Source organism: Cebus imitator, unplaced genomic scaffold, assembly GCF_001604975.1.
Source record: "Cebus imitator isolate Cc_AM_T3 unplaced genomic scaffold, Cebus_imitator-1.0 Scaffold331, whole genome shotgun sequence".
NCBI classification, from domain to species: domain Eukaryota; kingdom Metazoa; phylum Chordata; class Mammalia; order Primates; family Cebidae; genus Cebus; species Cebus imitator.
Genome location: NW_016107646.1, coordinates 1,785,483 through 1,799,739, shown reverse-complemented (window position 1 = coordinate 1,799,739; position 14,257 = coordinate 1,785,483). Strand labels below are relative to the sequence as shown.

The following is a 14,257-nucleotide window of genomic DNA, read 5'->3' as shown; positions in this document are numbered from 1 at the left end:
GAACATTAGCTTCATGGTAATATCCCTTTCAGTCCCTCCAATTTAAAGACACTGCCATGACTCCTTCACTTTAGAATGCAGAAATGGAGCTAGCTAGCCCTCAACCTTGCTGATGCCTCTTCTTCCCTCCTCATGAATGTTAGCATTATAGCCATTTGTATTTTTCTCTTTTTTCTTATTCATAAGGTTACTATCTCAGGGCTTCCAAAAAACACTGGATATGGAACAGAACTTTTTTCAGGAAAGAAAGTGCTACATAAAGTGTTTCTGGATAACGAAATTGGCAATGGGACTTAGAAAATTCATTCAATGCAAATCAAAACTATATTGAGATACCATCTCACGCCAGTTAGAATGGCGATCATTAAAAAATCTAGAGACAACAGATGCTGGAGAGGATGTGGAGAAATAGGAACACTTTTACACTGTTGGTGGGAGTGCAAATTAGTTCAACCATTGTGGAAGACAGTGTGGCAATTCCTTAAGGACCTAGAAAGAGAAATTCCATTTGACCCAGCAATCCCATTATTGGGTATATATCCAAAGGACTATAAATCGTTCTACTATAAGGACACATGCACACGAATGTTCATTGCAGCACTGTTTACAATAGCAAAGGCCTGGAACCAATCCAAATGCCCATCGATGATAGACTGGACAGGGAAAATGTGGCACATATACACCATGGAATATTATGCAGCCATCAAAAACGATGAGTTCGTGTTCTTTGTAGGGACATGGATGAACCTGGAAACCATCATTCTCAGCAAACTGACACAAGAGCAGAAAATCAAACACGGCATGTTCTTACTCATAGGCAGGTGTTGAACAACGAGATCACATACACACAGGGAGGGGAGCACTACACACTGGGGTCTGTTGGGGGGATATGTGGGAGGGACAGTGGGGTGGGGAGTTGGGGAGAGATAGCATGGGGAGAAATGCCAGATATAGGTGAAGGGGAGGAAAGCAGCAAATCACACTGCCATGTGTGTACCTATGCAACTATCTTGCATGTTCTTCAAATGTACCCCAAAACCTAAAATGCAATTAAAAAAAAGAAAAAGAAAAAGAAAACTCATTCAAGGGGACAAACATAAAACACATTTCCAGATCAGTGTTTGAAAAATAATTTCATTAACATTTAATAAAACTTATCTATTTAAAACACTGAATAAACTAATTAGTGCTCCACTAGAAAATCAAAGGAAATCTGAATCTTCAAAACAAGCAAAATATATTTCTACCTGATATGGTAGAGCCTTACAGATGCCAACTCCGTGAAGCCAAAGCTGAATTACAGAATTCAGAATTCCAAATTACAGAATGATGAAGCTTTAGAACTGGAGTGGACTTTGTTGACATCTATTGTAATCATCATATTTTACAGATAAGAAAACAAAAAGTCAAAGAAGTAAAAACTGCCTAAGATGACTTTACTAATTGATGGCAGGGCCAGTAATAAAAATCCCAGGTTTTCGGCTTCCTAGGTAAGTATTCTTTCCACTATATGATATTGACAGCTAAAATAGCACCAGCATACATTTATGAGGGCCTAGACCTGCTGGCTTAGTGCTAAGTACTTCAGAAGTATTCATAAATTATCTCTTTTCATTTTCATAAGTGTACTACGATATAGGTATACACATAAGTGACAGAATATGTATGCAGGTTTTTATACCTGGGTACTGTGTAATCACATCATGGACACTGTTAACATACAAATTAACCAGTTAAAACTTAGAGAGGAATCATTTGCATGGTATGAAGTGGGACAACAGAGGCTGAGAGAACCTCAAATTCACATCTTTCTTTTCAGGGGATCCATAGAGCTTGAGCGTATAGACTCAGAAGTTCACACTTCTTAGCTTTGAATTGTAGCTCTGTTTATTGCTAGGTCTGTGACCTTGGTCAAGTTTCTTAACTTCTCTAAGCCTTACTTTCCTTATCTATAAGATAGAATAGAACATTTCCATAGAGTTGTCATTAGCATGAAATGACATAATGCATTAAGCAGTAAGTACAATGCCTAGCACAGAGTGATCACTCAATAAATGTCAGTTGAATTTTATTTTTAGCCATTGTATTTTAATTACTTGCCTCCTTTTGGGCCTTCTGAAAAAATTTCCCTAGATCACTAAGGTCATTTTTAAGAAACATTATCATGCATATTGATAACTTTTGCTTATTACTAAGAGTCATCCTCTTGAGATAATACATATGTCCAAGTAGATGCGTTCTGTGTAGGGAAAGGCATCGATGACAATATTATGCAGAAAATGCTCCTTAGAAGGTATGTATGTGAGCCTTTTTCCTTTTACATTTACCACCCACCCCTATACTAAATCTGGCCCATGACCACCACTCGAGCTTCATCCACCAAAATTGGGTTCCAGGTCAGTTTACATACAAGGTATTTTTCCCCCTTTAAGCAAGAAGTACTCTATTATTTTAAACTAGGAACTGATTATAACTCAAATGCTTATCTTTGGTATGAGCTCTTATAACTTTGCTGAACACCAGACTTAGATGAAAATGTATAAACACACGATTTGGAAGTATATCAATGAAACAGATTGAAGCTAAACTACTTTTACAATTTAGGAAAATGGAAACAAATTCATCTTTGGTGGTTCTTTTCTATTACTGTGGAACCTGGCTTGCCTCAGTTTAACCATCAGTTTCAAAGGTTGAGGTTATACACAGAGTATCTTTAGGTTGGGCTTGAAGTAAGCAAAATGAGCTTCTGTGATCTCTGCACATCCACAAATTTAGGAAGTGGTCATAGCTGTTCCTCTCAGCCTGTTTCCCCTCACTACTTTTCTCTGCCTCTCCCAATATTTTTTATTAGGGGCCACCCACCTATAAAGTGACTGCAGCTGAGTGAACTTAATGAATGGCTGAGAATTAAGAATTCATCTCCCAATCCTGCATTTAAGTTTTGGCTAATGCCAGGCAGACTTGCAAGCTACATAGGCATGAGATCTTGAATCACATAATGTGTTCCACTATATGAGTATCTCCCCCATTTTCAGTGCCCCTGAAGTACCTATTATATCACAGGCACCCAGTAAATAAGATCACGTTTGAGAAAGAGAGGCAGTAGTTGCTGGTAAGGTTTAACAAATGGCTCTTGGAGTAGGAGAGCAGATATGATTGAGTTTTCAAGCATCTGTCGCATAAATACTTTCACAATGGCCAATTTAAGCTACTAGTTGTTTAACAACTGTTTTTGCAAAGTTCCTGAGTCTAACAAGCAGCTCTTTTGACCAGTATGATCTATACAGGACAGAGGGCCAGTAAGCAGCCCAGGGGTAATCCTAGGTTATTCCTCAGCAACTGACTAGTTACTCCTTTCTTAAAGCAGGGGACTTGACTAAACCCTGGCAACAGCCTAGAGCTCCTTTGATCCTACTTCCTCAGGCTAAATCCTGATTCCCACAGCTGCCATCTACAAAAGATCCTCTCCAGTCTTTTCCACCAAATCTCCAAATCCACACTGACTCAGGAAAAACATAATGACACCTTGATCGACTTCACTGGCACTTGTTACTTAACAGCTTGTATGTCTTAAATCTGAACGCTGCTCACTTTCCTAGTCTCAACAGGCAATAAGCTTCGGAAGTTTCATATAATTATTATAATTAGAATAAGGAAGGAATGGGTTGGGCAGCAAGAGCAAATTAGCCAACATCATTAATATATTTTCTGTAGATGTATGAAAATCTTTAATCTTTATTAATAAACCTTCTCAATTACATTTAATATGATGCTGTTGCATCAACTTGATTACATCAAAAGGATGCCAAAACAAACTTCATCTTCTAAGGCTTTTCTTTTTTAATCTGAATAGAAGCATTAACATGGAAAGTATACCTGTGGGCCATTAATATGAAAATAAGCTATGCTTTCCAAACACTGGAAATTGTTAAGTATCGCTATAAGTCAAAAAAGAGTCCCTGTTTCATTCAGTTCCTGGAAAAATAAATGAATATTCAGAGGGCACAGAATAGTAAGGCTAAACTTCAATACATTTCAAACATTTACTTAAACAGGATTCAGCTGTGGAACATGAACTGTACATATTCTGTAGAGAAATGAAGTCTTGTCTGTCAGCTGTTTCTGTTTAATCAATCTTGAAACTATGGGAATAAAACTTATTAGATAGTAATTATTAGCACTCCAGTAAGTTTGAAGGTTCTTACCTGTACATTTGTAATCAGAGGCCACCCCTTTAAGCACAGCATCAAAAATGGATACTTCCACTCGTTGCTTTCTGTGGTGACAACTCAGAAGCAGGGAAGGCTGGGACACAATAAAGTACAGAAAAGGTTCTAGCTGTAAGTCACCAGTTCCTCTTCGACCAGGCTGCCGAACAATAGTTATACCAAGTGCTTGTCTAGCAGATGACCTTGTGGATGCATGAAGACTTTCAAGAGAGAGGACCCCAATTTTTTTCCCCGAAGGAAAAGAAATGCTGCTGCTTAAGAGATCTTCTGCTGTCACTGTGGAAATACATGCCTGGTTGGGCTTAGCAACATCTGAATCAACTTCTGGGATATTTAATGAACTCTTGCCTGTTTTTTCATTATCCTTCTGTTCTTGTGATTTCGATTTGGATAAGGCCATACAGGAATAGGTCATTAGTGAGATTCTACTTGCAGTAATAAATATGTCAAAGGGAATAAAATTTAGATTTTTCACAATTGATGACTGGCGTGAGGGACGGGCAATACGATGCTGACTGGCACCACTCTGCTGCTCTATTTGCACTATTCTGATTTTAACGCTGTCACTGCCAATTCCACTATCCTGAGCACCACTGTACCGAGATGAGGTTTCAGCCATGCCTCCATCAAATGTATCCACTTTTTTCTGTTCTTGTTTAGAGATCTGTAAGAAAAAAATAAAATATTTAAAATGAGTTATATGCCAAGTGTTACATAAACAATGTTATATAAACATGTTGTCAAAAAGGAAATTTTGAAAACGAGTCTAGAATAACTTAAAACAGTAATCAGAAAAACAGAATAGGTGCCCACTTCCTACATCAGACCCCCAAAATCACCTTACAATGCCAAGAAAATACTTGAGGAAGAGCATCTAATGTTCATTTCCATCATTAAAACACATTTTTGAGAGTCATATCTTCTTTCTTTGTATTAATACAGAAGCATATATTTTTAAAGCGTCTCTTTAAGGAATTATTTTAATACAGATTTTTATAGTGATTTCCCAAGCAATACAATAAACTGTCTCCAAATCATGATTACTGGTGGTTGAAAATATATTTTACATAGGGGTAGTTTATATTATGTTCCTTACCTTTCTTATAAAACTGATTTATAGGTTTTTGGACAGTAAGAAAGGGAAAAAATCAGTAGTCCTAAATTAGGAAGGACCAAGAAAAGTACACTAAAATAAACACATGCCATTTCAAAACATGTTTATTTTTCTCCTACTACGATAGGCCTTAAAACCAGGACAAATTTAAGAGATAAAGTAAAATCAAGTCAGTAATTAACTAACTAAAATCCTTGAGGGTCGATTTTTCCTTTGTGCAATAAAGGTTACTGGTTCTCAAAAATTTTCAGCAATGACTCCCTATGCAGAGAACAAGGAGAAACTTGGTGGCAGCAGCAGTTATAATCATTTGGCTCCAAGAGTATCAGCTCCTCTTTCTTGGACTGCCTAACCATCAGTCTGCAACTTGCTATTCTGTGCCTAGATATTTTACTTGCTTTTTCAACAGAATTATTAAGGTAACCATAAGAAAATCCATAAGAATAAAAAAATCTACCCCACCCATCTTATCACCAAACATAACCGTTAGTAATATTTCATGGCTCTTCCTCTCAGTCTTTTTTTCCTACTTATGCACAGGTTCACCTGTATCCCTTTGTGGTGGTGATACCATAGGGACAAATTGAAAACTTAAATTTTGACATGCTAATGTAATCTTCATAAATATGATTTTTTTTTTTTTTTTTTTTTTTTTTTTTTTTTTTTTTTTTTTTTTTTTTGAGATGAGTCTTGCTCTGTAGCCCAGGCTGGAGTGCAGTGGTGCAATCTCGGCTCACTGCAACCTCCACCACCTGGGTCCCAGTTCAAGCAGTTCTCCTACCTCAGCCTCTCAAGTAGCTGAGATTACAGGAATGAGCCACCATGCCCAGCTAATTTTTTTATTTTTTAGTAGAGGTGGGTTTCACCATGTTGGCCAGTCTGGTCTTGAATTCCTGACTTCGTAACCTGCCATCCTTGGCCTCCCAAAGCACTGGGATTACAGGTGTGAGCCACCACGCCTGGCCCATAAATATAATTTTTTAAAGCTGCAAAATATTTCATTTAGTGTTAGGAACAATTTGTTCTACCATTCCCATGTAACTGGATATTCAAGTTTTCAATTAGTGCCAACAAACACCTAGTAATATTTTCTTAGGACAGACAGCTCCTAGAAGTGAAATTATTAGGCAAGATGCAGTGACTCACACCTGTAATTCCCGCACTTTGGGAAGCTGAGGTGGGAAGATTGCTTGAGTCCAGGGGTTTAAGACTGGCCTGAGCAATATGACAAAGCCCTGTCTCTACAAAAAAATATGAACAATTAGCTGGACCTGGTGGTGTGCACCTGTGGTCCCAGCTACTTGGGAAGTCGATGGCTTGAGCCTGAGAGGTGGAGGTTGCAGCAAACCAAGATCATGCCACTGTACTCCAGCCTGGGTGACAGAGTGAGATCCTATTTCAAAAACAAAAACAAAAAATTAAAGCAATAAAAAAGAGAAGTGGAATTCTTAGGCAAATGGTATGGAAAAGCTTAAAGTTACTGAATATTGTCAAACACCTATCCAAAAAGGCTGCTCAGTACTTAGGGAGACATTTTTTGTCACTAATAGTAATGTAACTTACTATCAGTGATAAAAAATGTCTCCCTAAGAACTGAGTAACTGGGTATTGCTTATTACTACTACTACTACTTTTCTACTACTACTACTATTTTTAAAGAGAGAGTCTTATTCTGTTGCCCAGGTTGGAGTGTAGTGGTGTGATCATAGCTCACTGCAGCCTACAACTCCTTGGCGGTGGCTCCTACAACTCCTGCTTCAGCCTCCTGGGGAGCTAGGACCAAAGGCATGCACTGCCATACCTGGCTTATTTTTAAATTTTTTATAGAAATGAGGTCTCATAGTGTTGCCCAAGCTGGTCTCAAACTCCTAGGCTCAAACAATCCTCCTGCCTCAGCCTCCCAAACCTGCTTTTTATTTTTAAAACTCTTCCTTGATTGGTAAAGAAATATGTATATGTATATATAATTTTGCCACATGCTACAAATTATTATACTGCTTATCTGGGGCTTATTGAGAAAATGTTAAATAACTGATAAACAATTCAAGAAAGTGAGGTAACCATCATTAAAATTCTTTTAAGAATATTTCTTGTTAAGTGGTGTTTATAGAGTTGAGAAAGCCACATTGTTAAAGAAATCTAGCATTTGCTATTTGAAACAAAAAGGACTTGTTCCTGTCCTTTGAAGACACCATATTCTTTCAAACCTTGCAGTCTATACTGTGCTCTTTCCCTTCCTGGAGTACTCCTCTGAGCCTGCTGTAGCTGACGAACACTTAGTTATACATCAAGATAAATGACATTTGTCTGAGAACTGTTCTCTCACTCTTCCTTCTTGGCGATCTTAGTAGTTCACTTAGACTTCCATTATATATTTTACTAAAAGGTTTTGTGGTGACAGTATCAGACAGCATTAAGACAATATATAGGCTTTGGAGTCACACAGATGTGGGATCAAGTCCAACACTCTCTAATTACATGACTGAACAAATTACAAATCTTTCTAAGGCTATAAAATCTCATTTGTAAAATGAGGATAATTTCTACCTCAGAGAGTTACTATGATGACTGAATCAACTAACGTGCCTAAAGAGGTTAGCACAGTTCCTGCCTTACAGTAAATACCCAGTAAGGCACAGCTGTTATGTGTCTGCCTCTTTTACCAGGTGAAGAACTGTTAGAGGTAGTGGAGAACACAATTCTGCTTCTATATCACTAAACAGCAGGGCAATGCCTAGCACACTGAAGAGAATCCGTGAATGTTTGACATGTTTGTTTTTGATATAACACTAAATGAAAAAATTGCCCAGCAGACTAGAGTTACATGATTGTTAAAATACAAATAAATGTAGACCGAGAATTCTCAATACTGTACTCTTTAAGGTCTTTCCCAAACATATTCATAGTGTTTTCCTGATCTGCATACTCTACCCTGTGGGCTGATCATACTTCAAAGAATCATCTCTATCTCTGCCGTCTTTGTCCTCACATTGGGACATTAATACCTAACTCATAGGGTTGCTGCAGCATAAAAAATTAATTAGCATACTGAACAAACACAGTAGGCACTCTAAAAAGGGTAAGTTAAAAAATTCACCTTCTTTGTGAAGACTTCAGCAACCCTTCCAGGTGGTGCTAGCCTTTCCCACTTCTATACTTTTATAACAAACTGATATTATAGCACTTTTCATATTATATTCTGTCTCAGAGATTGTGAACAATTGAAGAAAAAATAAAATAACAGAGTATGTTTATTATTTGCCAGACATTATCATATTACATTTTTTTTTTACTAATCGTTATAATCCTTTGAGGAGGAGTACTATCATTCCCATTTTACAGCTGAGAAAATTGAGGTTTATAGAGATTGATCAATAGGTCCAAGGTCTGACAGCTATCAGGTTTTGGGTAAGAGGAAGTATCATGTTAGTATTCCTAGAACATACTATACTGCTTATCATATAACAAAGCTGAATAATTGTGTGCTGACTGAATAAATATATGAACATATTTAAAAATACAGTAAGATAAACATAAAAATAATTGTTATGAAAATACTAGTTTTAGTTATATGAAAATTTCAAATATACCTCCAAATCTATTACCAACTAGGAATTCTCAAATAACATGTGAAAAGTAATGAAATCAAATACTTAAGTAGTCAAATGTGAAATCAAGCACATTTTGAGGCTTTACAAACTAAATATTTAAATACACTGTAAATGAAAAATCCTTTAGGTTGAGTATGGCAAACTCCAATCAAGAACTCAAGCTTTATAAGCTATTTTCATTCTCCCAATCAGGAAGGTCAACCACAATCAACTACATCAAACTATAATTTCTATGCATAGAAAATTTTTTTACTTCTGATTTACAAGTTTGTACTTTAAATCTATTCTCTCCCTCTTTAAAATGGATTAAGTACTCCCATAAGTATTAACATAAAACAACAAACCACCTGTAGACAAAGGTAAAGAAATTTAGCACCCAGCCTAAATTATGTGCTAAGATTGCCACATTAGCCTCCAGCAAATGTCAAGTGGTATGATCTTGAGATATAAATAACTGGCAGTCGCAGGATGGCAGCTATCAGCTCAGGTCACAAAGGTTACTGAACAGAAGTCAGATGGTAACTAATTCTAATCACTACTGAGCAGAATGGAATTTGAACCAATGACCTAGAGATGAAAGACTCCGACTTTCATTGGAAGGAAAAGGAAAAGTACAACTTACCCAGTACTAGAAAACTAAATTCCTAAAACTGGGTTAAAAGCCAAGATTTCCTCCATTTTCTAAGCCTCTAAACTATCGGTAGCACTGAAATAAACAAGCTGATGATTTTGAGACATATTTTAAAACCCCTGGTTTGTCACCAGTCTACTTCAGATTTATTACGTTGAAGAGTATCTGGCCCACTATTGAGAAAAGTTTTATAATTAATTATATGTCCTGGGCCCTAAACTTGGGCATCAATTTACCATTCCTTTGTGGAAAAGAAAGAGTTCACAGCGTAGTAATTCTGAAAGTAACATTTGCCTTATTATTGTCCAAGGGGACTAATAATTTAAGTTGTCAAAAACAGCAGTATCTGCTGCTGTTGGTGCAGCAGAAACGTGTATCTCTGGGCAGTGCTGTTACATCAGCTCTCTCACTCTTTACCTAACTTATTTAAGATGAACAATAAAAGTTTTCTTTAATTAGCTACTGGTGTGCATTAACATGATCATGATTAAACCATAAAAACCAACTGTACATTACTCCGGTCCTCTGTTCCATATGTTTTGAATTATTCTGTTTGAAAATGTACTTTGTGTCCCTTTCAAAAGTTCGACCTTCTGCTTTCAGAGAATTAAATGCATATTACTGCAGTGAAGAAGATAATGTTTCAGACCTCCAGGCATATATTAAACACACTGGCAGCACTTGAGACAAAATGCTTTACTTATTAGATACTTCCTATTCTAAACAGTGTCATCAAAGGCTAAAAACAAAATCCATATAAAAGCTGCACAATGCTTCCACACAGAACCTGTGCCAAAATCCCTGTACTTTCCAACTAATGAGGAAAGGATGTGTACTCTTAACATATGAATGTAAGATTTTCCAAGCATTCACTTTAGGAAACTCGGCTATTGATTCCATATGGGTTATGTTAAATGGAACTGTATTGGTAAAATAACCTTTAAGATATCTGGCATGATAATGATAATTAAACAATATTTAAAAGACTAAAACAAAAGGGAATTTAGTTCCACAATGGCTAATTAAAATAAAATGAAAAAATATAGCATGCCATCTATCAAGATAAATTGTTATTGTTTAAGAACTATTTAAATGCTGTTAAAATATACTTTTAGATAAAATCTGAAAGAGCTGGAAAAATATTTGTGGCTTAAAAATGGATAGTTTGGTGAAAAAAAGTACAGGACTCTGAAATTTTATGCAGAGATAACGGCTTTAAAGCCTTGAGCACAACCAGATGGTACTTAAATCAGAGGAATTCTACAGTTTCACTATCAATGGGTTTCAATATGAGACAGTTTTCAATAGCTAGGAAAACATGTCAAGTTGATAGTTTACTTCTTAGATCATTTCAGCGCATTTTCCCATTCTTTCACAGCTGTATATTATGGCACAGATACTAGCCACCATGGAGAAGGTGTTGAAAGCTGTACTAGTAGCTAAGGAACTGTAGCTAATTCTTCTTTTCAATGTATTAAGATAGGTAAGTTTACTAGCTGACACTATAGTCTGGTTAAGAGCCACAGTGTCTCAGGGGTAGTAAATAAAACCACATTTGAATAATGGGACAATACCAAGGAATGCATTAAAATAATTTCAGGTTAAATTAATTAAATTTTCTTCAGTAGCATTTTGGAGTGGGGAAACATACACTTGATTGAAACTTCTTGGTTCAGTCATTTCAACATTTTTATGAACATACTCAAAAGTCAGCTCATTAATAAAAATGCTGCAAAGAAATGGATGTTTAAAATTTTAAAGAAAAAGCTGTGGAAACCAACCTTTTGAGAATTAACAAGGACCAGAACAAATACAATTTTTGTTCTGATGGCTGACAAGAAAAGGAGATTCAACATCTGTTCCAGGATTTTAATTCAAATTATGTCTTTTAATCGCTTTGTCTTTGTAAGAAAACTTATTGTATACCAAACATATGCATATCCACATTTTTTCTAACTTCCTATCATAATTATGGTTGTATAACACCAAAGCTGAAATAATATTTCCAACAGTCATACTTTTTCCTTGATCAAAATATCTTTCGCCAATTATGAGATCATTTTTGATATCTTATAAATTATGAAGTCACATGTAAAACCACAGAATGAAAGTGACAATCACATCTATGTATAACCATGATCTTTATCCTAATTCTACTGCCCTTGCTATAATGTAGTAGTATTTTCAAAGAAGCTAACATCTTATCTAAGAAATACAGCAAAAAAAAAAAAAAATTATGGTATTTTAATGGTTTCACATACTGAAATTACAAAGAAAAATTCTTACAAACTTGAAAAAGTTACGAGCCTCATTGTGTAAACATTTGCAAACATCTAGTTCTATTTTTTTTAGAAGTTTGTGGGATGAGGTAGTGTGGGGTGGTTGGGAGAGGCTGTCACATGCTTTTAACACAGAGATAATCTACATTGGAAGCTTCATATAAATAGCAAATTGTATTAATTTAATCTAGAAAACAATAAGAATATATTTTTAAGTCTCAAAATTTCAATGATGTCAGTATTACAGTTCATAAACCTTTATCATTTTATTAACGAATTACCATCTCACCTCAGTGATGTGCTAGATGAAATTTATCTTAGCAAGCACATTAAACAAATATACCTCAAAAAATTGACTTCAATATGAAATGTCTCCTTCAGTGTCACCAATTAATGTTATTTTTAATGAAAAAACCAAACTTGAACAAGCACCATATGCACTAGCTTACTACAGATATCCAGTGCTAGAAAACAAGGGCTTTTTATCTTTTATTTCTCTAAAACTAAATGGTATACAAGATCCCAAATAATACAATTGTTCCCAGTTGAATGGCAAAAAAGGTTTTCACAATCCTAGTAATTATGCAAAAGAACAGAACTAATGATACCCATCACCGCTTAGCAGACAGAATGCTAGAGTACTATAGTTTCAAGTTTTCCCTTTCATGAAGTTACTTTTCCGGCTCTTTGAAGTAATAGTATGAGGCCACTACTGCCTGCTAAGTGCTAACTGCAATAAAAGCAGCCTGCAGATAGTTCAGTCAAGGTTGTGTTTTACTGCAGTCTGTGTTTGGTCTATTGTTCTAATTTAAGTTGTAAATTATGAAAAGGAACTAAGACTAGTGCTAAACTGACTATAATACCTAGATCATTATCAGTGCCTATTTCAATATGATAAACTGAAAAAAAAAGTACACATATCAATCTACCCACTTGGGCACATAGGTAAGTTCAAATCCTACCTATTGAGATTTTATCTGCAGTGTTGACCTTTAGACTTTTGTGTCTGTTTGTCCCTTTATACATATATGATTTCAGAGCATAAGCTTATTTTCAGGGGCTTCTAAGTTCATGAAAAAAAGAAAATTAGTTCCAGGCAAAACTTGGTATACAGTTTAACTCAGAAACACTTCTCCTCCTGTTCCTTTCTTTCTCTACGTTGTTCACATATATTGTGAATAGGAATAGGTTGGTCATTTTAGTTCAAGGAGACTGGATCTAATTGATTTATACTAGGTTCCCAGTTTAAGTTTGACTTGTTTGCTTTTTGTAATGAATTCAGTTAAAAAAAACACACACACACACACAATCACCTGACACATTCCAGCAACTTAGACCTTAATCAAAACAGATGCCCCTACATAAGAAACAACAACCTGCTTTGAAATGGCCATGATGTTACTTCTTACAAAGTGGCTACTGTGTGTACAAGGTAACTACTCTTTAGACTGATGAAATCCAAGGTTCATTCCACTGATGTCAATGTGGAAACCATTTTGTCCCATGGCTGCTTAAAGATTTTCAATAGGATTAAATCAGCTGCAAGTCCTCATTATATGAGGGTTTACAATTGTGTCTGAGTTGGAGTCTGTTTCTCATAGAATTTGACTCAGAGACTGACTTAGATTGGCTCCTTGGAGCTAGTCTGATTTTACCAGAAACAACTGTATCACATCAGCCACTCTCATAAACTTGCTTTAAGATTGAATCAGCCCTGACCCTGAAGCAGATGAAAGTTTACCAAGCCTATACATAAGTCACAAAAAAGTTTGCATTTAGTTTCTGCAGCAATACAGAAGGAGACTGTGCTCATTAACTATTCCAGTGGGCCTCTGCCTTACAACTATGAATGTAATTTTTTGATAAGAAAACTATAGTTGAACTTGAAGACTTTTATATTGATAAAATACATATAAATCCTTATTTGATTGCTTTATCCCCGAAATCACATATATCCCTTTAAAGAAATTATGTAGGATTTATGAAAATAAAGCAATAAAAAGGCATGCTTTTAAAACTAATTTACTCCCTATATTTAGTACAGGTTGAAAAGTGATGAAAATGTCCAAGCATATCCTTAATTAACTTTATCTAGTAGCTGGTTTTCCTTGCCAGATAGAAAGATTAGACCTGATTTTCATTATTACTTATTCTATTTAATTAAAAAATCTGATGCAATTAATGCTAGATTCTTTTCAAAGTAAACCCAAATCTCAATATTCTCTACTACCCAACTAATTTTATGGAAATCCATCAAGACCCAACAGAACGGAATGCCATTTGCAACCTTGTATTAGCCACCCTTTACTTCATATAGATCATATTCAAACTGAATTAAAGCCATACATTGATTCTCTCGGTCATATGTTATCAATACCTTAAAAAGTAACGAT

The 14,257-nt window shown here is 35.7% G+C and overlaps 1 protein-coding gene across 1 annotated transcript in view; it reads right to left on the bottom strand.

Annotated features, from left to right (window-relative positions):
- VPS13B (vacuolar protein sorting 13 homolog B) overlaps positions 1-14,257 on the bottom strand; it is an 829,147-nt gene that overhangs the window by 219,577 nt on the left and 595,313 nt on the right. Inside the window, exon 34 of the mRNA XM_037730112.1 lies at positions 4,206-4,893. Within this exon, the coding sequence (XP_037586040.1) occupies positions 4,206-4,893 (688 nt within the window). The remainder of the gene's footprint in view (positions 1-4,205; positions 4,894-14,257) is intronic.